At 47.8% G+C, this 27,879-nt stretch overlaps 1 protein-coding gene across 3 annotated transcripts in view; it reads left to right on the top strand.

Annotated features, from left to right (window-relative positions):
* Positions 1–27,879, top strand: part of FBXO9 (F-box protein 9) — a 303,722-nt gene that overhangs the window by 155,152 nt on the left and 120,691 nt on the right. For all 3 annotated transcript variants that reach the window (XM_030198962.1, XM_030198961.1, XM_030198963.1), the window contains exons 6-7: positions 15,240–15,370; positions 19,316–19,430. In XM_030198962.1, the coding sequence (XP_030054822.1) occupies positions 15,240–15,370; positions 19,316–19,430 (246 nt within the window). The remainder of the gene's footprint in view (positions 1–15,239; positions 15,371–19,315; positions 19,431–27,879) is intronic.

Consider the following 27,879-nt stretch of genomic DNA (forward strand, 5'->3'; position numbering starts at 1 on the left):
CCAGCCACCCAGCGATTCCCCTCTCTCCCCGGCCCCCCCTCCAGCCACCCAGCGATTCTCCTCTGTCCCCTGCCCCCCTCCAGCAACCCAGCGATTCTCCTTTGTCCTCTGGCCCCCCCTCCAGCCACCCAGCGATTCTCCATTTTCCCTTGCCCCCCTTCCAGCCACCCACCAATGCTCTTCTCTCCCCTGCCCCCCCTTCCAGCCACCCAGCGAATCTTCTGTCTCTCCTGCCCCCCCTCCAGCCACCCAGTGATTCTCCTCCCTCCTCTGCCCCCCCTCTAGCCACCCAGTGATGCTCCTCTCTCCCCTGCCTCCCCTCCAGCCACCCAGCGATTCTCCTTTCTCCCCTGCCCCTAACTATACCGGCCAAATCTCTGTCCCTCCGCCAACAGTCCAACCTTCGCTGCCGTGCACAGCTCAGCGTGCAGACCCACTGAACGGTAGATCCATTCGCCGCTGTGCGCCCGCCCTCCCACCTCTGGTTGGTCAGCTTTTGCTTGTGACGTACCCGGAAGTACGTGACGTCACTTCATGAGATGGATGCATCCTTTCAGAGCGCACGAATAGCTTTAGTGCCACAGAGTCAGCTTCAGAGCGTTGGAGGTGCATTTTATTATATAGAAGATATATACATATATATGTTTTTATATTTTTATACAGTGTCAGACCCCTGATGCAGATGGTCGTTCCATCGAAACACAGCCCTGTGTCAGATCATAGGAATCATTGGAAAGATAGGAATGGAATTGTGAGACTGAAAGATAATGAGAATGGTTATGTGGAAAGTGAGGAGGATAAAGTGAATGTGCTAAATATTTACTTCTATTCGGTGTTCATGGAGGAAAATCCTGGTGAAGGACTTTGGTTGGCTGCTGAAGGAATATTTGGGAATGGAGTGGATACTGAGCCGTTTACGGAAGAAAGAGTTTACAAACAGCTGGAGAATCTGAAGGTGGACAAAGCTATGGGGCCAGATGGGATACATCCCAGGATACTGAGGGAGCTCAGGGAGGTCCTGGCGGGACCTCTTAAAAATTTATTTAATAGATCTTTAGAGACAGGAGAGGTTCCGCAAGATTGGAGACGAGCGGATGTGGTCCCTCTTCACAAAAGTGGAGACGGAAGAAGTGGGAAACTACAGACCGGTAAGTCTCACGTCGGTGGTAGGAAAAATAATGGAGTCGCTGCTGAAAGAAAGGATAGTTAACTTTCTAGAAGACAACGGGTTACAGGACCCGAGGTGACATGGCGTTACCAAAGGAAAATCCTGCCAAATGAATCTCATTGACTTCTTTGACTGGGTGACAAAAGAAATGGATGAAGGCCGTGCGCTAGAAGCAATCTACTTGGATTATCAGCAAAGCCTTTGATACGGTCCCCCACAGAAGACTCGTGAATAAGCTGAAAGGGCTGAACTTAGGACCGAAAGTGGTGAACTGGATAGAAAACTGGTTGACCGACAGGTGGCAGAGGGTGGTGGTAAATGGAATCTGCTCGGAGGAAAGGATGGTGAGCAGTGGGGTTCCTCAGGGGTCGGTGCTGGGGCCCATTTTGTATAATATATTTGTGAGAGATATTGCTGAAGGGTTGGAAGGAAAGGTTTGCCTTTTTGCGGATGACATGAAGATAGCCAATAGAGTGGATACCCTGGAGGGAGTAGAAATGATGAGAATGGATCTCCGAAAGTTAGAATAATGGTCGAGGGTCTAGCAGTTAAAATTTAATATGAACATCCAAACACGCAGCCCTCGTAGCTGCAATTATACTATTATTTTGCCAATGCATCCGATGCAACTTAGACCCTCAAACGCTCCCACCCACACCTCAAATTGGAGAAAAAAGGCTTCAGTAATACCTTCCAGCCAGCCTGCATACACAGCTAGCTATAAGGCATGGGTTAGGTGTACCATCATCTTTCCTGAAAAAAAACTCCACAAATTAGAGGTATTTGAGTGTGTATTATTAAAGAGTCCCAGTGGCAAACTGTGCATATAAAACTCACACAGAATGCCGAAATTCAATCATACAGTTCAGGTGTCGCAGCCCCTTAGCACTTATCTGACACTTCACTCATCCTTGTCAATGTATCCGGTGCTGTGCTGCCCAATTCACCACCGAGTTGAGTCCAATTCACCCGACAGGGAGTGCCCGTTTCGCCAGAAGGTGCCTCAGGGGTTCTACTCCTGCATCCCAATTTCTTGAGTCGAAGTAATGGCCACACACTATTTGGGAAATTAGCATGTGGCCATTACAGAAAAATATACAAATGTGGCCACTTTACTGCCATGCTAAAAGTAGCCACAGTGCGTGGGAAACCCATGCTCTAACAGCAGCACCGGCCACTTTTTAGTGCAGCTTAATAAAAGAGGCCCTTAGTAAGGTTGGTTGATAGTATTTTGGAGTGTACATTGTATGATGGAACACTGTGGTGTTATAAACAGCATGGAATGGTTCCAGTTCTAAAAACAATTATGTATATATTCTCTCTCTCTCTCTAGATAAACTATCAATTTACTAGAGGGAAAGCAAAGTGCTTTGGAGGAAAAAGCCTCTGTACGTCTGTAGTCAAAGTCTAATTTTGTTTCATGACTTATAGAACCTTGAGTCTTCATTGGCTAAAAAAAGCCTCCAGTGCTTGTATTTCTTTGCTTTCCTCTTAATTGTGGTTGTTAATTTTTTAATTTTTGTATTGATAAAAATGTGTAACACTTATGTTCTAGTTCCAACGGGGTCCCGTTTTTCACCCATCTGGAACTTTGGGCTTTGTCAAGGAAATTCATGTGCCATACATCCAAAATCTAATAATCAACCAATCTTATTCAAAACCCACATTGCTAAATGACCATAATCCTAGAAATTCTGAAAATTAAGCTGTATAGCTCTTCTGCGGTATCTAATATTGTTAAGTAAAATTGTTCACTCTCACTTATGTTCTGCTTAGTGGCCATTTATACTTGGAGATTATCTCATGTTTCCACAATCCAGTCTAGGACCAGCAATCCGATAATTGTGATTGCATAGCTATATTTCACTTAAAAAAAAATCCACCTACTATTATGCGCTTTCACACAATTTCCAGTTAAAAGTTTTATGAAGAACTTAAAACAAAGAACTTAAAGAAAAGAAAGAATGCTTACTTGTGTAGATACAGCATTCTTCCTTCTCGCTGGTTTAATTTCGCCAACGTCTGAACATGGTGCCCATACTTAAAAGGACACTAAATAAATCATAACGTCAGCTGTCAAAAAATTCCATAATAGTAGGTGGAGTTTTTTGAAGTGAAATATAGTTCTCTGAGGACAAGCAGGCTGCTTGTTCTCACTGATGGGTGACGTCCACGGCAGCCCCTCCAATCGGAATCTTCACTAGCAAAGTCCTTTGCTAGCCCTCGCGCGCCCGTGCGCACCGCGCATGCGCGGCCGTCTTCCCGCCCGAAACCGGCTCGAGCCGGCCAGTCTTCTTTTGTCCGCACTCGGTACGGTTGTGTTTTTGCCGTGTCGAGCCCCGGAAAGTCGACCTCGCGCGTCCTTTTCTCTTTCGACGTGTTTTTTCTTCGGAAAATCTTTAAAAATTTGTTCGGGAAGTGCTCCGGAAGCCCCCTCGGGTTTCGTTTGCCCCTTCCCGTATTTTCAGGCTTTGCCCCGGTAAGTTTTCTTTCGTCGTCGGGGTAGGCCTCTTTTTGGCCTCGGTCGAGATTTTCTCCCTCAAAGTTTTTGGTGCTCACTTTCGCCATTTCGGATTTTGATTTCGCCGGCGTGATTTTTCCGCCCATGACATCGAAGCCTTCCAGCGGCTTCAAGAAGTGCACCCAGTGCGCCCGGGTAATCTCGCTCACTGACAGGCACGCGTCGTGTCTTCAGTGTCTGGGGGCCGAGCACCGCCCTCAGGCCTGTAGTCTGTGTTCCCTTTTGCAAAGGCGGACTCAGGTAGCGAGATTGGCCCAGTGGAACGTTTTGTTCTCGGGCTCTTCGTCGGCATCGGCACCGGGGGTATCGTGTGCATCGACGTCTTCAGCGTCCAGAGCTTCATCCTCGGCCGCCAGTGCATCGAGTGCATCAAGACATCGGCCCTCTGCATCGGCGCCGAGACATCGGATAGCTGCATCGACGTCGGTGGTACCGGGACCTCGTCTGCTGATGTCGTCGGACGGTGGTGCTTCGTCTGGAGTGCAGGTGAGGGCTGTCCATTCCCCTGCTGGTGGCGGTGAGCCTTCGGGTGGGTCTCCCCCTACCCTGAGGGCTCCTGCGGTACAGCCCCCCCGAGACCGACCTCCTTCGGCCTCGGCCCCGAGGAAGCGACGGCTGGATTCTACGTCCTCCTCGTCGGTACCGGGAAGCTCCGGTGACATGCTTCGTTCCAAGAAGTCGAAGAAGCATCGTCACCGGTCCCCTTCCCGTGTCGGTACCGAGAGCTCTGGGTTGCCGAGGGAGTCGGCACCCAGCAGGCATCGGCACCGAGAGGACCGCTCACCCTCTGTTCAGGAGGTGTCGATGCGCTCCACTCTGGACAGCCCGGAACAGCCTCCAAGCCCGGAACAGGTTCTGACGTCGACGCCTGCATCGACTTCCATGCCTTTCTCCGCAGCCGCTCTGAACGAGAGCCTCCGGGCCGTCCTCCCAGAGATTCTGGGAGAGCTGTTGCGCCCTACCCCTCCGGTACCGGCGGTGCTTGCGCCTCCGGTACCGTCGAGCGTGGCGCCGGCTGGCCCATCGCCCGAGGTGAGGTCTCCGGCGTCGGTACCGCGTGCGGTGCCGGCTGCCGTCGCCTGCCAGGAAGGCTCCCAGACTACGTCGGCGGAGGGAGCTTCGCCGATGCGGGCGAGGGAGTCTACCTCTCGACGCCCCCATCGTGGACGTGGCTCCACGGAGTCGAGTCGGGCACGGTTGCAGACACAGGTCCGTGAACTTGTGTCTGACACCGAGGGTGAGGCCTCGTGGGAAGAGGTAGAAGACCCTAGATATTTCTCTGACGAGGAGTCTGAGGGTCTTCCTTCCGATCCCACTCCCTCTCCTGAAAGACAGCTTTCTCCTCCTGAGAGTCTGTCTTTCGCTTCCTTTGTCCGGGAGATGTCTACGGCCATCCCGGTGGTTGTGGAGGACGAGCCCAGGGCTGAAATGTTTGAGCTCCTGGACTATCCTTCTCCACCTAAGGAAGCGTCCACTGTTCCCCTGCACCATGTCCTAAAAAGACATTGCTGGCGAACTGGACCAAGCCTTTAACTAATCCCCACATCCCCAAGAAGATCGAGTCCCAGTACCGGATCCATGGGGACCCAGATCTGATGCGCACTCAGTTGCCTCATGATTCTGGAGTTGTGGATTTGGCCCTAAAGAAGGCTAAGAGTTCTAGGGAGCATGCTTCGGCGCCCCCGGGCAAGGACTCTAGAACCTTAGACTCCTTTGGGAGGAAGGCCTACCATTCTTCTATGCTCGTGGCCAAAATTCAGTCTTACCAGCTCTACACGAGCATACACATGCGGAACAATGTGCGGCAGTTGGCGGGCTTGGTTGATGCTCTTCCCCCTGAGCAAGCCAAGCCTTTTCAGGAGGTGGTCAGGCAGCTGAAGGCGTGCAGAAAATTCCTGGAGAGGGGTGTATGACACCTTTGATGTTGCGTCCAGGGCCGCTGCTCAAGGTGTGGTGATGCGCAGGCTCTCATGGCTGCGTGCCTCCGACCTGGAGAATAGAATCCAGCAGCGGATTGCGGACTCGCCTTGCCGTGCGGATAACATTTTTGGAGAGAAAGTCGAACAGGTGGTAGAGCAGCTCCACCAGCGGGACACCGCATTCGACAAGTTCTCCCGCCGGCAGCCTTCAGCTTCTACCTCTACAGGTAGACGATTTTTCGGGGGAAGGAAGACTGTTCCCTACTCTTCTGGCAAGCGTAGGTACAATCCTCCTTCTCGACAGCCTGCGGCCCAGGCTAAGCCCCAGCGCGCTCGCTCTCGTCAGCAGCGTGCGACTCAGCAAGGCCCCTCGGCTCCCCAGCAAAAGCAAGGGGCGAGCTTTTGACTGGCTCCAGCAGAGCATAGCCGACATCCAAGTGTCAGTGCCGGGCGACCTGCCAGTCGGAGGGAGGTTGAAAGCTTTTCACCAAAGGTGGCCTCTTATAACCTCCGATCAGTGGGTTCTCCAAATAGTCCGGCAAGGATACACCCTCAATTTGGCCTCAAAACCTCCAAATTGCCCACCGGGAGCTCAGTCTTACAGCTTCCAGCACAAGCAGGTACTTGCAGAGGAACTCTCCGCCCTTCTCAGCGCCAATGCGGTCGAGCCCGTGCCATCCGGGCAAGAAGGGCTGGGATTCTATTCCAGGTACTTCCTTGTGGAAAAGAAAACAGGGGGGATGCGTCCCATCCTAGACCTAAGGGCCCTGAACAAATATCTGGTCAAAGAAAAGTTCAGGATGCTTTCCCTGGGCACCCTCCTTCCCATGATTCAGGAAAACGATTGGCTATGCTCTCTGGACTTGAAGGATGCCTACACACACATCCCGATACTGCCAGCTCACAGACAGTATCTGCGATTTCAGCTGGGCACACGTCACTTCCAGTACTGTGTGCTACCCTTTGGGCTCGCCTCTGCGCCCAGGGTGTTCACAAAGTGCTTGGCTGTAGTAGCAGCAGCACTTCGCAGGCTGGGGGTGCACGTGTTCCCATATCTCGACGATTGGCTGGTGAAGAACACGTCCGAGACAGGAGCCCTGCAGTCCATGCAGATGACTATTCGCCTCCTGGAGCTACTGGGGTTTGTGATAAATTACCCAAAGTCCCATCTTCTCCCGGCGCAGAGACTCGAATTCATAGGAGCTCTGCTGGATTCTCGGACGGCTCGCGCCTATCTCCCAGAGGCGAGAGCCAACAACTTGTTGTCCCTCGTCTCGCGGGTGCGAGCGTCCCAGCAGATCACAGCTCGGCAGATGTTGAGATTGCTGGGCCACATGGCCTCCACAGTGCATGTGACTCCCATGGCCCGCCTTCACATGAGATCTGCTCAATGGACCCTAGCTTCCCAGTGGTTTCAGGCTGCTGGGGATCTAGAAGACGTGATCCACCTGTCCACGAGTTTTCTCGAATCCCTGTATTGGTGGACGATTTGGTCCAATTTGACTCTGAGACGTCCTTTCCAAATTCCTCAGCCACAAAAAGTGCTGACCACGGATGCGTCTCTCCTGGGATGGGGAGCTCATGTCGATGGGCTTCACACCCAAGGAAGCTGGTCCCTCCAGGAACGCGATCTACAGATCAATCTTCTGGAGTTACGAGCGATCTGGAACGCTCTGAAGGCTTTCAGAGATCGGCTGTCCCACCAAATTATCCAAATTCAGACAGACAACCAGGTTGCCATGTACTACGTCAACAAGCAGGGGGGCACCGGATCTCGCCCCCTGTGTCAGGAAGCCGTCAGCATGTGGCTCTGGGCTCGCCGGCATGGCATGGTTCTCCAAGCCACATATCTGGCAGGCGTAAACAACAGTCTGGCAGACAGACTGAGCAGGATTATGCAACCTCACGAGTGGTCGCTCAACTCCCGAGTGGTGCGCCAGATCTTCCAAGCGTGGGGCACCCCCTTGGTGGATCTTTTCGCATCTCGAGCCAACCACAAAGTCCCTGAGTTCTGTTCCAGGCTTCAGGCCCACGGCAGACTGGCATCGGATGCCTTCCTCCTGGATTGGGGGGAGGGTCTGCTGTATGCTTATCCTCCCATTCCTCTGGTGGGGAAAACTTTGTTGAAACTCAAGCAAGACCGAGGCACCATGATTCTGATTGCTCCTTTTTGGCCGCGTCAGATCTGGTTCCCTCTTATTCTGGAGTTATCCTCCGAAGAACCCTGGAGATTGGAGTGTTTTCCGACCCTCATCACGCAGGACGAAGGGGCGCTTCTGCATCCCAACCTCCGGTCCCTGGCTCTCACGGCCTGGATGTTGAGAGCGTAGACTTTGCCTCTTTGGGTCTGTCAGAGGGTGTCTCCCGCATCTTGCTTGCTTCCAGGAAAGATTCCACTAAGAGGAGTTACTTCTTTCTATGGAGGAGGTTTGCCGTCTGGTGTGACAGCAAGGCCCTAGATCCTCGCTCTTGTCCTACACAGACCCTGCTTGAATACCTTCTGCACTTGTCTGAGTCTGGTCTCAAGACCAACTCTGTAAGAGTTCACCTTAGTGCAATCAGTGCATACCATTACCATGTGGAAGGTAAGCCGATCTCAGGACAGCCTTTAGTTGTTCGCTTCATGAGAGGTTTGCTTTTGTCAAAGCCCCCTGTCAAGCCTCCTACAGTGTCATGGGATCTCAATGTCGTTCTCACCCAGCTGATGAAACCTCCTTTTGAGCTACTGAATTCCTGCCATCTGAAGTACTTGACCTGGAAGGTCATTTTCTTGGTGGCAGTTACTTCAGCTCGTAGAGTCAGTGAGCTTCAGGCCCTGGTAGCCCAGGCCCCTTACACCAAATTTCATCATAACAGAGTAGTCCTCCGCACTCACCCTAAGTTCCTGCCAAAGGTTTGTCGGAGTTCCATCTGAACCAGTCAATTGTCTTGCCAACATTCTATCCCCGTCCTCATTCCTGCCCTGCTGAACGTCAGCTGCACACATTGGACTGCAAGAGAGCATTGGCCTTCTATCTGGAGCGGACACAGCCCAACAGACAGTCCGCCCAATTGTTTGTTTCTTTTGATCCCAATAGGAGGGGAGTGGCTGTGGGGAAACGCACCATATCCAATTGGCTAGCAGATTGCATTTCCTTCACTTACGCCCAGGCGGGGCTGGCTCTTGAGGGTCATGTCACGGCTCATAATGTTAGAGCCATGGCTGCGTCGGTAGCCCACTTGAAGTCAGCCTCCATTGAAGAAATTTGCAAAGCTGCGACGTGGTCATCTGTCAACACATTCACATCTCATTACTGCCTGCAGCAGGATACCCGACGCGACAGTCGGTTCGGGCAGTCAGTTCTTCAGAACCTGTTTGGGCTTTAGGATCCAACTCCACCCCCCGAGGGCCCTGTTTGTTCTGTTCCAGGCTGCACTCTCAGTTAGTTGGTAAATTTTTTTAGGTCAATCTCAGTTATGTCCTCGCCGTTGCGAAGCCCAATTGACCATGGTTGTTGTTTTGAGTGAGCCTGGGGGCTAGGGATACCCCATCAGTGAGAACAAGCAGCCTGCTTGTCCTCGGAGAAAGCGAATGCTACATACCTGTAGAAGGTATTCTCCGAGGACAGCAGGCTGATTGTTCTCACAAACCCGCCCGCCTCCCCTTTGGAGTTGTGTCTTCCCTTGTATCTCTTTTGCTACATACAAGACTGGCCGGCTCGAGCCGGTTTCGGGCGGGAAGACGGCCGCGCATGTGCGGTGCGCACGGGCGCGCGAGGGCTAGCAAAGGACTTTGCTAGTGAAGATTCCAATTGGAGGGGCTGCCGTGGACGTCACCCATCAGTGAGAACAATCAGCCTGCTGTCCTCGGAGAATACCTTCTACAGGTATGTAGCATTCGCTCTATGTAATCACCATTATTGAATTGCTGGTTCTAGACCAGATTCTGGAAACATAAGATAATCTCCAAGTATAAATGGCCACTAAACAAAACATAAGTGAGAGTGGGCAGTTTTACTTATCAACAATATTAGATACCACAGACGAGATATGCAGCTTAATTTTCAGGGCATAGGGCGAGAGGTGGCAGTGTTGGGTCCCCTGGGAAACAGTGATTATAACATGATCAAGTTTGAGCTACTATCTGGGATGAACCCACAAAAGAAGCCTACTGTAGCTGCATTTAATTTTCAAAAGGGAGACTATAATAAAATGAGGAAAATGGTTAAAAAGAAACTAAAAGGATCGGCTGCAAAGGTTAGGACACTAAATCAGGTGTGGACATTATTCAAAAATACCGTCTTGGAAGCCCAGTCCAGATGTTTTCCAAGTATTTGCAAAGGTGGAAAGAAGAGAAAACATCAGCCAGCATGGTTAAAAGGTGAAGTAAAAGAGGCCATTATAGCCAAAAGATTGTCCTCCTAAGAATGGAAAAAAATAAGAAGCAACATAAGCACCAGCAAGTCAGATGCAAAGCTTTAATAAAGAAGGCTAAAAGAGAATATGAAGAGAAACTTTACACAGAGGCTAAAACTCACAGTAACAACTTTTTCAGGTTCATCAGAAGCAGAAAGTCTGTGAGGGAATTTGTGGGACCATTAGATCACAAAGGAGCAAAAGGGGCACTCAGGGTGGACAAGGCCATAGCGGAGAAACTGAATGAATTCTTTGCTTCTGTATTTACAGAAGAAGATGTAAGCGATCTGCCTGTACTGGAAATGGTTTTTAAGGGTGATGATGTGGAGGAATTGTAATAAATCTCGGTGAACCTGGAAGATGTACTGAGCTAAATTGACAAGGAATCCTGTTCAGAAGGAATGGATCCTCAGAAGCTTAGCCGAAATTGGGTGGTGGAGCCGGTGGTGGGAGGTGGGGCTGGTGGTTGGGAGGCGGGGCCAGTGCTGGGCAGACTTCTACGGTCTGTGCCTTGAAAATGACAGATACAAATCAAGGTAAGGTATACACAAAAAGTAGCACATATGAGTTTATCTTGTTGGGCAGGCTGGATGGACAGTGCAGATCTTTTTCTGCCATCATCTACTATGTTACTATCAGGCTTATTTTCGGAAGTGATCACCGGCCATTTCCCGACATAAATCGGGAGATGGCCGGCGATCTCTCAAAAGCGGCCAAATTGGACTAATCGAAAGCGGCTTTTTTGACAGCATTGCCGCTTTCCCGTCGCCTCGCCAGCAAAAGTTCAAGGGGGCGTGTCGGCGGCGTAGTGAAGGCGGGCATGGGCGTGGCTACCAGATGGCCGGCTTTCGTGGATAATTGGGAAAAAAAAGCGGCGTTAAGCAGTATTTTGTTGGGTTTACTTGGTCCTTTTATTTTCACGACCAAGCCTCAAAAAGGTGCCCCAACTCACCAGATGACCACCGGAAGGAATCGGGGATGACCTACCCATACTCCCCCAGCGGTCACCAACCCCCTCCCACACTAAAAAACACAATTATAAACATATTTTGCCAGCCTCTATGCCAGCCTCAAATGCCTTACCCACCTCCATGACAGCAGAATGTGTTCTACCCTCTGACAGCCTTTCCCTGGTTTTGATGTGGCTCTCGGGTGAGTGTGACACCTTTTCTGTTAGGCGCACTGCAGAGTCACATCAGCAATGCATTGTGGTGGGTATAGGGTAGTGGGCTCTACTCCCATGGTGCTTCTCTCCCTTTTAACTGGGTCAGAGTGTGTCCAGTTTTGTTTCCGGTAGTCCATGAGGTAGTGGCCATTTTTGTAAGCCAGTTTTAGATCCCTTTCATGTGTTACCCACGTTAGAGAACTTAGTTATTACCTTGAATGTTGCTGAAAGAGGGTATTGTACACCATTCTGCCAGCTCTGACCTACTGCTCATCTCAGTACCAGGGAGACTCTGCCAGTTAACTGTGAGTAAACGTGCTTATTCAAATAAAGGATATTTTCAAAGAGATTAGTCTTCGGGTGTCAACTGGTGTGCCAAGGTTATACAGCAGCAACAAGTCCTAGAGGCCTGCGTGAATGCAGGTCCCTGGAGCACTTTAGTGGGTACCGCAGTGCACTTAAGGCAGGCGGACCCAGGCCCATCCCCCCCCCCCCCCCACCTGCAACACTTGTGCTGGTTAATGGGAGCCCTCCAAAACCCACTGTACCCACATGTAGTTGCCCCCTTCACCCCTAAGAGCTACGGTAGTGGTGTACATTTGTGGGTAGTGGGTTTTGGGGGGGGGTTGGGGGGCTCAGCACCCAAAGTAAGGGAGCTATGCATGTGGGAGCGTTTTCTGAAGTCCACCGCACTGACCCCTAGGGTGCCCAGTTGGCGTCCTGGCATGTCAGGGGGACCAGTGCACTACAAATGCTGGCTCCTCCCACGACCAAATGCCTTGGATGTCACCGGGTTGGAGATGGCCGGTATTTTTTTCCATTATCGCTGAAAAACCCGGCCATCTCAAACCCGGTGAACTCTGGCATTTGGCTGGGCTAAACCGTATTATCGAAAAAAAAGATGGCCGACCATTTTTTTCGATAATACGGTTTCGGCCAGCTGTAGCGATCTATTTCGCCGGCGACGTTCGATTATGCCCCTCTATGTTACTATGAGTAGTAAATCACCTGGACTGGATGGCATACATCCAAGTGTACTCAAAGAACTCAAGCATGAAATTGCTGATCTGCTGTTAGTAATATGTAACCTGTTGTTAAAATCGTCCATAGTACCTGAAGATTGAAGGGTGGCCAGTGTGACGCTGATTTTTAAAAAGGGTTCTAGTTGCCTCACCAATTTGTTTCATTTCTTTGATGGCATGAATAAACATGTGGATAAAGGTGAGCCGGTTGATGTAGTGTATCTAGATTTTCAGAAAGCTTTTGACAAAGTTCCTCATGAGAGACTCCTGAGAAAATTAAAGAGTCATGGGATAGGAGGCAAGGTTCTGGTGTGGATTAGAAATTGGTTGTTGGACAGAAAACAGAGGGTAGGGTTAAATGGTCACTTTTCTCAGTGGAGGAGAGTGAACAGTGGAGTTAGCAGCAGGAATCTGTACCGGTACTATTTAACATATTTATTAATGATATGGAAATCAGAACAGCGAGTGAGGTGATAAATTTGCATATGATACAAAATTATTCAAGGTTGTTAAAAACATGTGTGGACTGTGAAATATTGCAGGAAGACTGAATGTCCAAATGGCAGATGAAATTTAATGTGGACAAATGCAAGGTGGTGCCCATTGGAAAGAATAATCCGAATCACAGTTAACCTGATTCTAGGATCCACCTTGGGGGTCAGCGCTCAAGAAAAAGATCTTGATGTCGTCATAGATAATGCGCTGATACCTTCTGTTCAGTGTGCAGCAGTGGCCAGAAAAGCAAACAGGATGCTAGGAATTATTAGGAAAGGGATGGTGAATAAGACCGAAAATACTATAATTCCTTCGTTTCGCTCCACAATGCATCTGCACCTTGAGTAATACGTTCATTTCTGGTCACCTTATCTCAAAAAAGATATAGCGGAATTAGAAAAGGTTCAAAGAAGAGTGACTGAAGTGATAAGGGGATGGAACTCCTCTCGTATGAGGAAAGACTAAAAAGGTTAGGGCTCTTCAGCTTGGAAAAGAGACGGATGAGGGGAGATATGATTGAGGTCTACAAAATCCTGAGTAGTGTAGAACGAGTGGAAGTAAATTGATGTTTTACTCGTTCCATAAGTACAAAGACTAGGGGACACTCGAGGATGTTACATGGAAATACTATTAAAACAAATAGGAAGAAATATTTTTTCATTCAACGAGTAGTTAAGCCCTGGAATTCGTTGCGTTAGGAGGTGGTAACATCGGTTACAGTGGGTTTAAAGAAGTTTTGGACAAATTCCTGTAGGAAAGGTCCATAGTCTGTTATTGAGACAGACATGGGAAGGAACTGCTTGCCACACTTTGGGTTTCTGCCAAGTACTTGTGACCTTACTTAGCCACTGTTTGGAGAACAGGATACTGAGCTAGATGGACCATTGGTCTGACCCAGTATAGCTACTCTTATGTTCTTATGTAGCAATGTGGGTTTTGATTAACATTGGTTGATTTTTAGATTTTGGAAGTATAGCACATGAATTTCCTTGACAAAGCCCGAAGTTCCAGATGGGCAAAATGGGACCCCGTCGGATCTAGAAGATAAGTGATATACATTTTTATCAATATTAAAAAATAAAATAAAATTAGTAACCACAATTAAGAGAAAAGCAAGGAAATACAAGTGCTGGAGGTTTTTTTAGCCAATGAAGACTCAACGTTCTGTAAGTGATGAAGCAAAATTAGACTGACTACAGACGTACAGAAGCTTTTTCCTCTGAAGCACTTTGCTTTCCCTCCTGTAAATGGATAGCTGCATGAAGAAGATGTAGTTTATCTATCACCACAGTTTTTCTAACCAGTTAATGTGTAGAAAATAATTTTTCACTCACTGGTGGTTGAGTTCTTTGTGTTTAGAAGGTATATAAATTAACAACATTTTCTACTATTTTTCAGTTAGAAAATAATTTAACCCTTCGTTGTCCAGTTCCACAGTGCCTTACTGATAGAATACTTTGCAGAAAAACTCAGTGGAAAATAACGAGAAACAGATTTTTAAAAAATTCAAAACATGACTCTATCCAGATTGTTGGATTATGATAAGTTTGGTGTGCTTGATTTTGTTTTAATATATTGCTTTCTTGTTGTGATGTTTGTCATCCAATTTTGAATGTGATTTTATGTAAACCACTTTCAACAAACTTTTGGTGTTTGTATAGGCGGGGTCTGTAAGTAGAGGCCGATCGAAACTGAATCCATGCCTGAAATTTGCTGCTCAGTTGTGGCCAGAACCAAAACCGAAAATGACTTCTTCCCCCTGCCCATCCACCTCCTAGCAGAAAATGCACGCCACTGTGTCCCCACCCCCAGCCTGCAGAAAATAATTCACGCCACTGCCCCTCCCCTGCAGAGACCGTCCCCCCCCCCGCCCCCCCCCCCCCCCCCCCCGGCTGCCCAGCCACCCTGTAGGCCCTCCCTAGGCTTACCATAATAAATCCTGGTGGTCTATTGGCCTTTTCGGGGGCAGGAACGGAGCCCACGTTTCTGCTCACTGCCATCGACTGATCACAATGGCTGCCAACACTTCCTGTGGCAGCCTCACGAGACTGCGTAGGAGATCCTGGCAACCACTTTGAGATCGGCACCTAACATATGCAGGAGTTGGTCCTGCATATGCTGGGTGTCAGTTTCAGAATGGTGGTGGTGTCTCCTGCGGCAGTCATTGTGATTGAGCAGCAGCAGCTGGCTAGAACGAGTGGGTTCTGTTCCTGCCCCTGAAGAGGCCACTAAACCACTAGGGTTTGTTAAGATAGGCCTGGCAGCCCGGGGGAGGACAGGCCTCTGTCGGAGGGAGGGTGCGATGATAGCAGAGAGTGATCGTGTGTAGGGTGTTGGGGGGGGGGGGGGGGAGTTTCTGATTGCAAAACTGAAACCGAAATTTGGTTGTTCTCTATTTGTAAGTATTTTAATAAAGATAAAGATCAACAAGTTCTTTCCTTGAGACAAACAGGAGAAATCGTTGACTGCATCTGCTGAGCATAAGATCTGGGTACTTAAATGCTTTTGTACTAGTCTCCAACTTGTTGTTTCTGTTTTGTGGCTTTCTTTGCAGCATAGAGGACACCGATGAGGGTAGCAAGATGGCAGACTTATTATCCTACTTCCAGCACAAGCTAACGTTTCAAGACTCTTCCCTTAAACTTTGTCAACCCGAGCTTGACATCAGTCAGACTCACATCTCAGGTGATATACTGGAATATTTTCTTTTAAAGACATCATTTCTGGTTGCGCAGGGGCTTCAGCTGTCACATTTATAAATTTGCTGTCTGTCTAGCCTTTCTAGACAAAAGCATGATTAAAAAAATCATTTCAGTTTTGAGTATTTCCAAGAAGTTATCCTGAGCTATTTTCCCATGTGATTAGGCAACATGGATGATTATGCTCATTAAATCTACTGGTACTCTGCTTGCCTTGTCAGAGAGGCTACTTTAAGTCCACTCAGAAATGGTATCCCTTGCAGAAGGCACAGAGTGTGGTCTAGTAGTTAGAAGCTCTCCTGGATATAGAAAACTATTCTGAGACTTGAGCTGTAATGTTACTTTTCTGCTATGAGGCTTTAGTCAAGTCACTTATATCTCTAAGGGGCCGTTTTACCAAGCAACGCTAAAAAGTGTCCCGCAGTAGCCCCAATGTGGGTTTTCCAACGTGCTGAGGCCACTTTTAGTGCTGTCAGTAAAAGGCGGTTTTTTTCTATTTTTCAAATAATGGCCATGCGCTAATTTCCCCATTCAAACCTATTTTGTAGTCTGTAAGTGCTCCTGTGCTAATCCTGTGCTAATCAGTGTGTGGTAATGTCTACGTGCTGATTAGCACAGCTACACCCACTGTCTGCCCCAAAAATATACCCCCAGTGCACATGCAAAAACTACCATGAAATGCCTGAGTGTGCCCCGTGGTAGCGCATTTTAACCTTCAAGTGAGCATGTGTTAGTATTTACTGTAGCTTAGTAAAAGGACCTCTAAGTTTATTTAGCTGTAGTCAGCTTATCATGAGGGTGATGCATTGTTCCTTTTTCCTGTTAAAGCACATTGAGATCCTGTTTGGATGAAATGTTACATCTAACAGTTTTGGCTTGTATATCTCATTGTGCTTACCTTTTAAATTATTTTGAAAAAGAAAAATAGAAATCCCTTTTCATTTTTACTTTTCTTAGTTTGCTCATATTTCTCATCTCTGACCAGTGTTAACAAATGTAATTGTTTAGTACAGAGACTCCATTTTTGACCCAAAGGTATAAGAATCAATGCTACTTTTCCGAATTACTTCTAGTGCTCCCTGAAGTAGTTTAAAATGTGGTTTCCAGATCTTCTTTATACTGTAATATTCTCTATGAACATAGATTTGATGTTAATCGACCCATTAGCCCAATATCAGCTGATCACAGAAAAACCAATACATTGGGCAAAGAGTTGAAATGTAGCAAGTATATCTTATGTTCTCCGAGGACAAGCAGGCTGCTTGTTCTCACTGATGGGTGACGTCCACGGCAGCCCCTCCAATCGGAAACTTCACTAGCAAAGGCCTTTGCTAGTCCTTGCGCGCCCATGCGCACCGCGCATGCGCGGCTGTCTTCCCGCCCGAACCGGCTCGTGTTCGTCAGTCTTCTTTTGTCCGCGCTCGGTACGGTCGTGTTTTCGCCGTGTCGGGCCCCGCAAAGTCGACCTCACGCGTTCGTCATGTTGTTTCAAAAAAAAAAAAAAACATTCTGTGTGGAAAAAGACTCTTTGGTCTTCCCCCCCCCCGCTATTTTCAGCTTTTTCGCCCCGGTAAGTTTTCTTTCGTCGTCGGGGTAGGCCGCTTTTAGGCCTCGGGTCGAAGTTTTCTTCCCCTTGTTTTTTGGGTGCCTTTTCAGCCATTTCGACTTTTGATCTCGCCGGCGTGATTTTTCCGCACATGACATCGAAGTCTCCCAGCGGCTTCAAGAAGTGCACCCAGTGCGCCCGGGTCATCTCGCTCACTGACAGGCACGCGTTGTGTCTTCAGTGCTTGGGGGCTGGGCACCGCCCGCAGGCCTGTAGTCTGTGTTCCCTTTTGCAAAAGCGGACTCAGCGAGATTGGCCCAGTGGAACGTTTTGTTCTCGGGCTCTTCGTCGGCGTCGGCACCGGGGGTATCGTGTGCATCGACGTCTTCAGCGTCCAGACCTTCATCCTCGGCCGCCAGTGCATCGAGGCATCGGCCCTCTGCATCGGCGCTGAGACATCGGACAGCTGCATCGACGTCGGTGGTACCGGGACCTCGTCGGCTGATGTCGTCGGACGGTGGTGCTTCGTCTGGAGTGCAGGTGAGGGCTGTCCATTCCCCTGCTGGTGGCGGTGAGCCTTCGGGTGGGTCTCCCCCTACCCTGAGGGCTCCTGCGGTACAGCCGCCCCGAGACCGACCTCCTTTGGCCTCGGCCCCGAGGAAGCGACGGCTGGATTCTACGTCCTCCTCATCGGTGCCGGGAAGCTCCGGTGACATGCTTCGTTCCAAGAAGTCGAAGAAGCATCGTCATCGGTCTCCTTCCCGTGTCGGCACCGAGAGCTCTGGGTCGCCGAGGGAGTCGGCACCCAGCAGGCATCGGCATCGAGAGGACCGCTCACCCTCTGTTCAGGAGGTGTCGATGCGCTCCACTCTGGACAGCCCGGAACAGCCTCCACGCCCGGAACAGGTTCTGACGTCGACGCCTGCATCGACTTCCATGCCTTTCTCTGCATACACAGACCCTGCTTGAATACCTTCTGCACTTGTCTGAGTCTGGTCTCAAGACCAACTCTGTAAGGGTTCACCTTAGTGCAATCAGTGCATACCATTACCGTGTGGAAGGTAAGCCGATCTCAGGACAGCCTTTAGTTGTTCGCTTCATGAGAGGTTTGCTTTTGTCAAAGCCCCCTGTCAAGCCTCCTACAGTGTCATGGGATCTCAATGTCGTTCTCACCCAGCTGATGAAACCTCCTTTTGAGCCACTGAATTCCTGCCATCTGAAGTACTTGACCTGGAAGGTCATTTTCTTGGTGGCAGTTACTTCAGCTCGTAGAGTCAGTGAGCTTCAGGCCCTGGTAGCCCAGGCCCCTTACACCAAATTTCATCATAACAGAGTAGTCCTCCGCACTCACCCTAAGTTCTTGCCAAAGGTTATGTCGGAGTTCCATCTGAACCAGTCAATTGTCTTGCCAACATTTTTTCCCCGTCCTCATTCCTGCCCTGCTGAACGTCAGCTGCACACATTGGACTGCAAGAGAGCATTGGCCTTCTACCTGGAGCGGACACAGCCCAACAGACAGTCCGCCCAATTGTTTGTTTCTTTTGATCCCAATAGGAGGGGAGTGGCTGTGGGGAAACGTACCATATCCAATTGGCTAGCAGATTGCATTTCCTTCACTTACGCCCAGGCTGGGCTGGCTCTTGAGGGTCATGTCACGGCTCATAATGTTAGAGCCATGGCAGCGTCGGTAGCCCACTTGAAGTCAGCCTCTATTGAAGAAATTTGCAAAGATGCGACGTGGTCATCTGTCCACACATTCACATCTCATTACTGCCTGCAGCAGGATACCCGACGCGACAGTTGGTTCGGGCAGTCAGTTCTTCAGAACCTGTTTGGGCTTTAGGATCCAACTCCACCCCCCGAGGGCCCTGTTTGTTCTGTTCCAGGCTGCACTCTCAGTTAGTTGGTAATTTTTTTAGGTCAATCTCAGTTATGTCCTCGCCGTTGCGAGGCCCAATTGACCATGGTTGTTTTGAGTGAGCCTGGGGGCTAGGGATACCCCATCAGTGAGAACAAGCAGCCGGCTTGTCCTCGGAGAAAGCGAATGCTACATACCTGTAGAAGGTATTCTCCGAGGACAGCAGGCTGATTGTTCTCACAAACCCGCCCGCCTCCCCTTTGGAGTTGTGTCTTCCCTTGTCTTTGTTTTGCTACATACGGGACTGATGAACACGAGCCGGTTCGGGCGGGAAGACGGCCGCGCATGCGCGGTGCGCATGGGCGCGCGAGGACTAGCAAAGGCCTTTGCTAGTGAAGTTTCCGATTGGAGGGGCTGCCGTGGACGTCACCCATCAGTGAGAACAATCAGCCTGCTGTCCTCGGAGAATACCTTCTACAGGTATGTAGCATTCGCTAAGTCAAATGTTCCATCTTTTCTATTCACAGTGCTGCCTATGGAAGTCCTAGTGTACATATTCCGATGGGTGGTTTCTAGTGATTTGGACCTAAGATCATTAGAACAGCTGTCTATGGTCTGTAGAGGATTTTACATTTGTGCCAGGTATTCTATTTACTTATTTATGACTGCTGAAAACTTTTTCTTGCAGATTCTTTTACTTTTAGACTAACATATTACTGCATATAATAAATTGTTAGAAAACTGAATGTAACTCACCTTGAGCTTCCAGTAAACATATATGAGCTAAATCCAAAATAATACTATATAAAACATCTCTGCCACTGGACCGTGAATATCATTAGAACTCTGTAGGGTGGGAGAAGAAGATACAATGCTTCCATTGTTATAATATTGTATAATGGTGATAGTATCAAGCATAGAAAGAAGCAGAGCCGTCTGCCTTAAAAGTGGTATTAGGCTGCTTGGGAGCCTTGTTCTTCCTGACTAAACTAATAGCGATCCAACAAGGGAAACTTTGAAATCCAAATTGCATTGGGAACCGTATATAGCTTGGAATAAGGACAAAAGAGAAGCTGGCTGCCTATTTGGGTTGTGCTCTCAAGTGTGCAATCTGAACCCACATATCGAGTTAAGTTCACTACAAGGGATGGGGAAGGGAACTGTTTTGTAAAAAAAGATAAATAAAATGTTGCATTTTGAGAACTGTCTGTCAGTGGTCAGATGTTTGGTATTAGTTGTATGCTTTAATAAACTCCTTAAATGAAAGATAAGCATGGCTGCACCAGAAGGGAGTATCCCTTAAGACCTCTCCCCTGCACACGGAAAAGAGAATGTCACCTCCAGAGGAGTTCTCCTTTTCTGATTTTATTAGGGAGATGGCTAGATTTATCCCATTTGATTTGGAGACCGAGGATGTGACCAAGGCTGAGGATGAGACCAGGGTTGAGTTGTTGGACATCCTTGATGCCCCTGCAAAGGAAGCTGTGACAAAATCCTCTAGAATGTACAGATGAAGCAGTGGGAGACACCCCTACCCCTCCCCCCCCCGGTCCCTTTGCAGCCTAAGAAGGCCGACTCTGTACAGAGTCCACAAGGCTCCAAGATTTGAAAACCGTCAGCTTTTTCACCGTTCCATAGTGATCAAATCTGCTCTCAAAGGAGCCAAGAGCTTACTCCTCAGTGCCCCTAGTGAGGGAGGCGTGGACTTTGGAAACTTTTGGGAGAAAGTGTTTTCAGAATCCTGTACTTGCCTCCCACATACATTCTTTCCGGCTCTTAATGAGCATGCAATTGCACAACTTAGTGAATAATGTTGTTGGGTTCACAGACACTCTGCCCCCAGAGAAGGCTGCAGAGCTCCCCTATCTAGTAGCCAAACAGTGGGCATTGTAATAAGCCAGAGGCTGTGCCTCAGTAAATTAAGTCAAACAGCAAGAGATCAGGATCCTTCTTTTCCCAAGCCAAGCAGAGAACCCCTGGAAGGGAGGAAAACCTGGTATGGAGGGGAAGGAGCCCAGTCTTGCATTTAATTCCCAGAAGTATAGTAGCTGGTTCTTGGAGGTGGGCTGGGATGTAGATCTAGCTCAATATCCCTGCCTCACTAAACAGTATAACATAGAACCACTTTGAGGCTGGGGAGAGGAGGGGCTGGCTCAGCCTTACAAGGAGGACGCTGAGACGGAGGGAGAAAAAGCCCCGATGGAGTTTGTAGAGCAAGGAGAACCACAACCTGTGCAGGAGTTACCCCTCCTTTCAGGAGAAGAGATGGAAACCTCAACTGAGTGAATTAAGCAAGCAGATCAGCGGGTGAAATTCTTGTGAAGTGCTATTAACAAACACACAGCCCTAAGGAGGTACCAGGATTGCTAGTTGCCTGTGAAAGGGAGAAGTGGCATAGGACCCAGTTCAAAAGTTCTGGGTCCACTGAAAAAGTGTGTGAGAATTATCAAGAACTTTGGGAACCAGTGTGATATTTAAACTAGCAGTTTTGTGGGAAGGTAATTTTACTCTTCCTGTTTTTTTTTTCTGTGCTGCAGAGCTGTACTGAGGGAGGGCAGTTTAAAACCCTTCCTGTGGTCCCCGCCCCCCCCCCCCCCCCCCCCCCACTTTTTTTGAGGAATTGTTGAGCTAGAAAGCTTTGCCTGAAGGGTAAGGGGTAGTTTACTCGCTTCTCGTTTTCTTTTGAGAGCTTGTAGGACTGGACTGAGATATTGACAAGCTCTGTTAAATTATAAGTGAATATTATGAGTTTCTTCTTGCTGCTTGGGGGATTTTTGCTCTGAGCTGGGGGAACTGAAAATCCAACGCAGGAAGTTTTGTCTAATGACTACTCACTGCCCAGAGCAGGAAAGAAAGAAGGCTACACAGTGTGTGACCTTGAATATGATTATAAGACTTCCCTTGCTTTAACAGCTAGGTATTTTGAACTTTGATAAGAGCTCAGTGTACTTGGAACTTTAACTTTGCTATTAGAAGCACTCTGCCTGGAGACCAGCAAGGTGTGGACTGGATTGGGATCTGGATATTTTGTGGTTTTGTTTTTGTTTTTTTTGCTGTTTCATGTTGCCTAGTTCCAGGAGGAAGTTGGAAGTTCCTGACAAGGTGACCCAAGTGGTGCTATGCTCTGATAGGCTGTTAGCATACAGAAAGCACATGGTCTTGTCAACCTATGAAGCTTTTGATATGGTGTTCAGGGCCCCCAATATGGGTATTGAGATGTATAGACTCACCTAGCTGCATGCCTCAGATCTGGAACCTGTGGTTCAGGTGAAGCTGTTGGACGTTCCTTGCCGGGTCTTTTTGGCAACAAGATGGTAAAGATCACTGACCTCATTAAAAAGTGTTCTATTAAGTCACTTTCCCGCCCCACTTCTGGCTCAACCTTCATATCACTACTACTACTACTACTACTACTTAACATTTCTAGAGCGCTTCTGAAGTATTCTTGTGGACGGCAACAGAGGATCTACTATTCTCAAAGGCATAGGGTTCTTCCCCCTCCTGACCACCTCAGAATACCCAGAACTCCCACTCCTGCACCTAGCAGCAGAAGTCTATGAAGACCCAGCCAGCTTCCCTAGTCAAAGCAAGGGGTGAATTGTTGACTGGCTCCAAGAGAGCATAGCTGCAATAACTGTAGCCATTCTGGACAACTTACTGGTAGGAGGAAGGCTGAATTCTTTCCAAGCAAGATGGTACCTTGTAACCTCAGATTAGTGGGTTCTCAAATACAGACACGCTACATCCTACAATTGGGAATAATCCCACCAAATTGCCCACTGAGAGCATCAAAGTTAAGCTCTCAGCACCAGGGATTGCTTACAAAGAAACTCTCCTCCCTTTTTCAGGACAAAGCGGTCAACCCACTCTACCAAGGGAAAAGGAAAAGGAATTTTATTCCAAGCATTTCCTGGTCACAAAGAAAACAGTGAGGTTCTGTCTCATCTTAGAACTAAGGGCCCTGAACAAAACAATAGTTCAGGATAGTTTCCCTGGCCTCCTTACTCCCCATGACTCATGAACAAGGTTGACTATGCTTTCTGGATTTAAAGGACGCCTACACCCACATAAAATTCATCCTAGTCACAGGATTTTGGGTAGGGAAACACCACTACCAGTACCATGGCCTGCAGTTTAGCCTCGTATCTGCCCCAGAGGAGTGCATGTGTTTCCCTACCTGGATGATTAGCTGGTCAAGAGCACAGCAAGGGAAGGAGTACAAGGATCCACATGCAGAAATTTGGGAGCCAGAGCTACTAGGGTCCATCATCAACTACGCAAAGTCCCATCTCAAGGCAGCCTAGCAATTGGAATTCATAGGAACCCTGTTAGACATGGCTCAGGCTATGGCTTTTCCCCCATCTGACTTTTGTAGCACTACAAGTTTAGCAGAGTCAGCAGGTATCAACTCAACAAATGTTGAGAATGCTAGGCCACATGGCCTCAACAGTATATGTTATGCTCGTGCCATGCCTCCATTTAATTCTGGCCCAGTGGACTCTAGTTCCCAAATGTCCCAGGCCTACAGGAACCTAGAGAACGTAGAGAGGATAGAGGTTGATCCCTTGGACTTGCCCAAGAATGTCTCATAGAAGCATAGACACACAGAAAAATGAAGACAGGTAAACCATATGGCCTATTCAGTCTGCCCATTAATTCCATGTACTATCCCTTCTTTTCCCTTAGAGATCCTATGTACTTGTCCCAAGCTTGTTCGAATTCAGATAAAATCTTCATCTCTGCCACCTTCACAGGTAGGCCGTTCCATGAATTCACCACCACCCTTTCCATGAAGAAGTATTTTTTCAGGTTACTCCTGAGTCTGTCCCCTTTTAATCCTACATCCCCCTCATTCCAGAGTTTCCTTTCAACCGAGAAAGACTCGCTTCCTGTGCATTTATACTACAGATATTTAATTGTCTCTATCATATATCTCTCCCGCCTTTCTTCCAAAGTATACATATTGAGGTTTTTAAATATGTCCCCATATGCTTTATGATGAAGACCACTGACAATTTTAGTAGCTGCCCATGTTGTCTCCAGAATTGTATGCATTATTCTTAATGAGGACTCACCAGATTCTTATACAGGGGCATCATCACCTTCTTTTTCCTACTGGCCATTCCTCAACCTATTCACCTAAGCATTCTTCTAGCTTTTGCTGTCACCTTTTCTACTTGTTTGGCCATTTTATTGTAAATATTTTTATTAAAGATATCAAACAGCTACAGCATATAAACAAGTAAGCCATAAAACAGCAATTATAAAGACAGTTGCATTAAACTAAGAAGGGTTGGTGCTGTGTTCTGATACCCCCCCCCCCCCAAGCCACAGAAATAGGCAATACCAAATATGCAAACTGATCCTATCCCCCCCACCCCCCCACATACACCTACCAACCCCATCCTGCTTAGGGTTAGACAGTCTAGATTTAGATCATTAACAATAAGACTGCGAGCTCTAGGTGGTAGTGACTGGATGTGCGGTTCCCACATGGCCCTGAAGTGGTGTATCATGACCTTCTATAACAAGCAAGGTGTGAAACATTCTTTTCCAGTGCCAAAATGTAGGCAAGGTGTCTATCTTCCAATGCTGCGAGAGACATTGTTTACCAAGCAAAAATGCTTTATAAAGTAATACTTTCTCAGATTTGAAGAGAGTTTCACAATGAGTCATGTTACCAAAAATGATACCCAACGAGAAAAGAAAAATCTGCTTACTCATTAACGTCTACACCAATACTGTTGTACCAGGGAGCAATGCCAAAATGCATGAGCCAAAGTATTATCTGATGTTCCACATTTTAGACATCGAGCAGAAACTACACATCCAGCATGAAACACTTGCTTCTGTGAAAAATATGCTCAAGTAAGAATTCGATATTGACACTCCTGATGGGCAGCGCTATGAATCATAATTGGGATTTGTCAGTGTGCTACTAACAAATCAGCCCGTCATAATGTCATGCTTAGATCCGCATTCCATTTTGTGATGTGAGAATCATAATTCTTCCCTGGAGATAGGAGATCAAACTGTTTGTATAGGACTGACACTGTAGCATGTAATTGACCCGAGGGAGCAAAAAAGTCATCTAGGATATGTACAGTATCTCTAAAACATCGTTTATATAACAGGGTAGAATCATAGTAGGAGACATGTAAATAAGCATTCCTGTCCATTTCATGCATACCTAGCTGTTGGTGAAGAGATGCCAAGGTCCTTAAGTCCCTCATCGAAGTTAAGAGGTCTGCTACTGAGGCTACACCCATGAATGTTCACTTTCTGAACTCCAGGCTGTTACACCCGGGAAAGAAATCCAGATTCCCAACTAGCGGCAGCAGGCACATATGAGCGGGGTTGAGATATAAACTCAGTTGCAAGACGTGATGGTGTAAGTCAGAAGGCAGCTTAGCCTTAGGGGCATGTAGTAGGTAGTGAGGATGAAGGGAAGCAAACAGCTCCATCTCAAATGACCATGGGGTATATTCCTCAGATCTCCATACCCAATCTATAAGGTGAATCAGAAGGCACACCATATTATATATGCACATATTAAGGACCCAAGCACCCTCAGGACCAGTTACAAAAGAGAAACACCATTTTAATCTTAGGTTCCCCCCTCCTCCCCCCTCCCAAAAAAACCTGTGCTGTGTAAAGTCTGTACGTCCTGCATAGTCAAAGGGGGAGATGCTGAAGGACATAGAGCCATCTAGGAAATGGTATCATTCTATAAAGGCTATAACGAGACCAGTAGATTATTCCACAAAGCCAGCTGTTGAGGTTTGTTGTAATAAACACGAGATGATATGGCTATATAAGAGTCTAGGGTTGGCAGGAAAACAGATCTCCAAATAGGTAAATCCTTTTGAGGCCCATTTAAGCGGAAAGGTCCCCACCCATTGGCGACATAGAGAGGTAAATGTAGGCAACCCCTCAGATTTATCCATATTTAATGTAAAGAGAGAAAAGGCTCCATATTCAGAAAACTTTCTAATAAAATGGGTAAGGAGGCCATGGGATGCGAAAGATGGACTAAAAAGTCGTCTGCAAAAGCAGAGATTTAAAATCCCACCTTAATGCCTGTGATTTCAGGATTGGCTAGAATTTCCTATATAAGGGGGATCCAAGGTGAGCGCAAACGGCAGGGAAAATAAGGGGCAGCCGTATCTTGTTCCCTTATCTATAGCAAAAGGTTCCAAGGTCACCCCATTGACATGGTTTTAGGAGAGTTCCCACCTCACCCTGTTGAAGGCCTTTTCGGTATCGAAACTAATTAGTAATGATTCAGCCCCAGTTTCGCGGCCGGTTGAAGGCGACCTGTATGAATTGCTGTCGGTAGCTCTCAAAGGCGAATTTGAAGACCAATCTGATATTTGATGTGACATACAGCACATGTTTGCAAGGGTAGAGGAGGTGCAGTAAGAGCCTTGAAAAAGCCTCTTGCACTTAACGAGCTTATTACTTGACCCCTGATGTAGGCGCTTACATGCGCCGAAACACGGACCGTGTCAGTTCCTTACTTTATTTGCATCATTAAAAGACTGTTGGATAATATCTCCAGTGGTGGATTCGTCTTTGATCAGCCTCTACTTTTGCCTGCTGTGATTCTTTGCCGTAAAGGGATCCCTTGCTTTTTTCTGTTTCAGCCCCAGTAGAACATACTCGCTCTAATGATGCTAAAATTTTATAGATGTTTTTCACGGCCTGATGTTCCCGAATGAACCCCACTTGTGGGTCAGCAATGATATAGGGGAGCACTTGCGCCAAGCAGTTAGACAAGATGGTTGCCAACAGCTTAGCTTCAAAGCAGATAAGAGAAATCAGCCTATAGGACCCCGGAAGAAAAGGGTTTTTGCCCATCATGGGGAACACTGATTCGCACGATCTCCAATGACTGTGGTAGGCGTTTGTCAGCTACAATCCTATTAAACATTGCCATTAATGGGTGTGCTATGTCCACCAATAGCAGTTTATAGAATTCCACTCTATACCCATCCAGGCCTGGGGCTTTACGTTGCGAGCTTCTGCGGACTGCCCAGAGTACCTCATCTTCCTCATTGGGCCTGTTCAATCTAGCCACCTGGGTCGGAGTGATGCTAAATAAATCAAGACTTTCCAAATAAGTATTTGGATCGAGTCCCTGTGAGTCATCAAAGCTATATATGGTTTGGTAGTACGTTTTGAATAACAAAGTAATATCCTCAGTTTTATGAGCTAGATCACCCGTGGGATCCCTGTGCGTCAGCACCGTAGAAGCATGATTTTTGGGAAAGGCCAATTTTGCAGCAAGCAGTCGACCAGTTGTTACCAAATTTATACAATTGATATTGGTAGTATAGAGTGGACTTCTTTGTTCTTTGATGGATTAGCTCGTTTAACGCCACCTGCACCGACAAAAGTTGGGTCTTTAATTGTGGCGTAGAGGAGATGCCACATTGACGTCTCAAACTGATCAAACGAGCCTCCAACTGCAGAATCCCTTTATCTCTGAGCTGCTTCTTTTGGGTACTGTATGCACGGATTTCATTATGCAGAACAGCCTTAGCTATATCCCAGTAGAGAATAGGACCTGACATACAGATCACTCTCCCACAGCCCCATGGCTTTCCCTCTCTGCTTGGTGATATGCACTCTGTGCAGGACCCTGAACTGGATGTCCTGCAATGCCACATTAGGTGTTACTGTGCTAACGCTTTCAAATGCAGCTCCCACCTGTGCCTCCAAAACACATATCACTACATCTTGGCTCCATTCCCCAGCTAATTTTGTCAAATATTGGGCCTTGCTGGAGTCCCGAATAAACTGGTACCACTGGGAAAGTCTATTTAACTTGGGTGACAGGTTTTTAAAAAAAATGTTCACTTGTTGGAAAACCACGGGCCTCCTGCAACGACGCTCAAGTGTCAGAACATAGTCTCACACCTGGAGGTACGCAAAAAAGTGAGAGTTTGGACATTCCATGCATCTCACCACCTTGTCTGGTAACTGTATGTTTAATTGTTCCGGCAGCCACCGCTCGATGAAGTTCCATAGATCCTTTTCTTTTACGGTTTTGGGTAAGCCTATGATTCGGAGGTTGTTTCGCCTTCCT

This window comes from Microcaecilia unicolor, chromosome 3 (genome assembly GCF_901765095.1).
Source record: "Microcaecilia unicolor chromosome 3, aMicUni1.1, whole genome shotgun sequence".
NCBI classification, from domain to species: domain Eukaryota; kingdom Metazoa; phylum Chordata; class Amphibia; order Gymnophiona; family Siphonopidae; genus Microcaecilia; species Microcaecilia unicolor.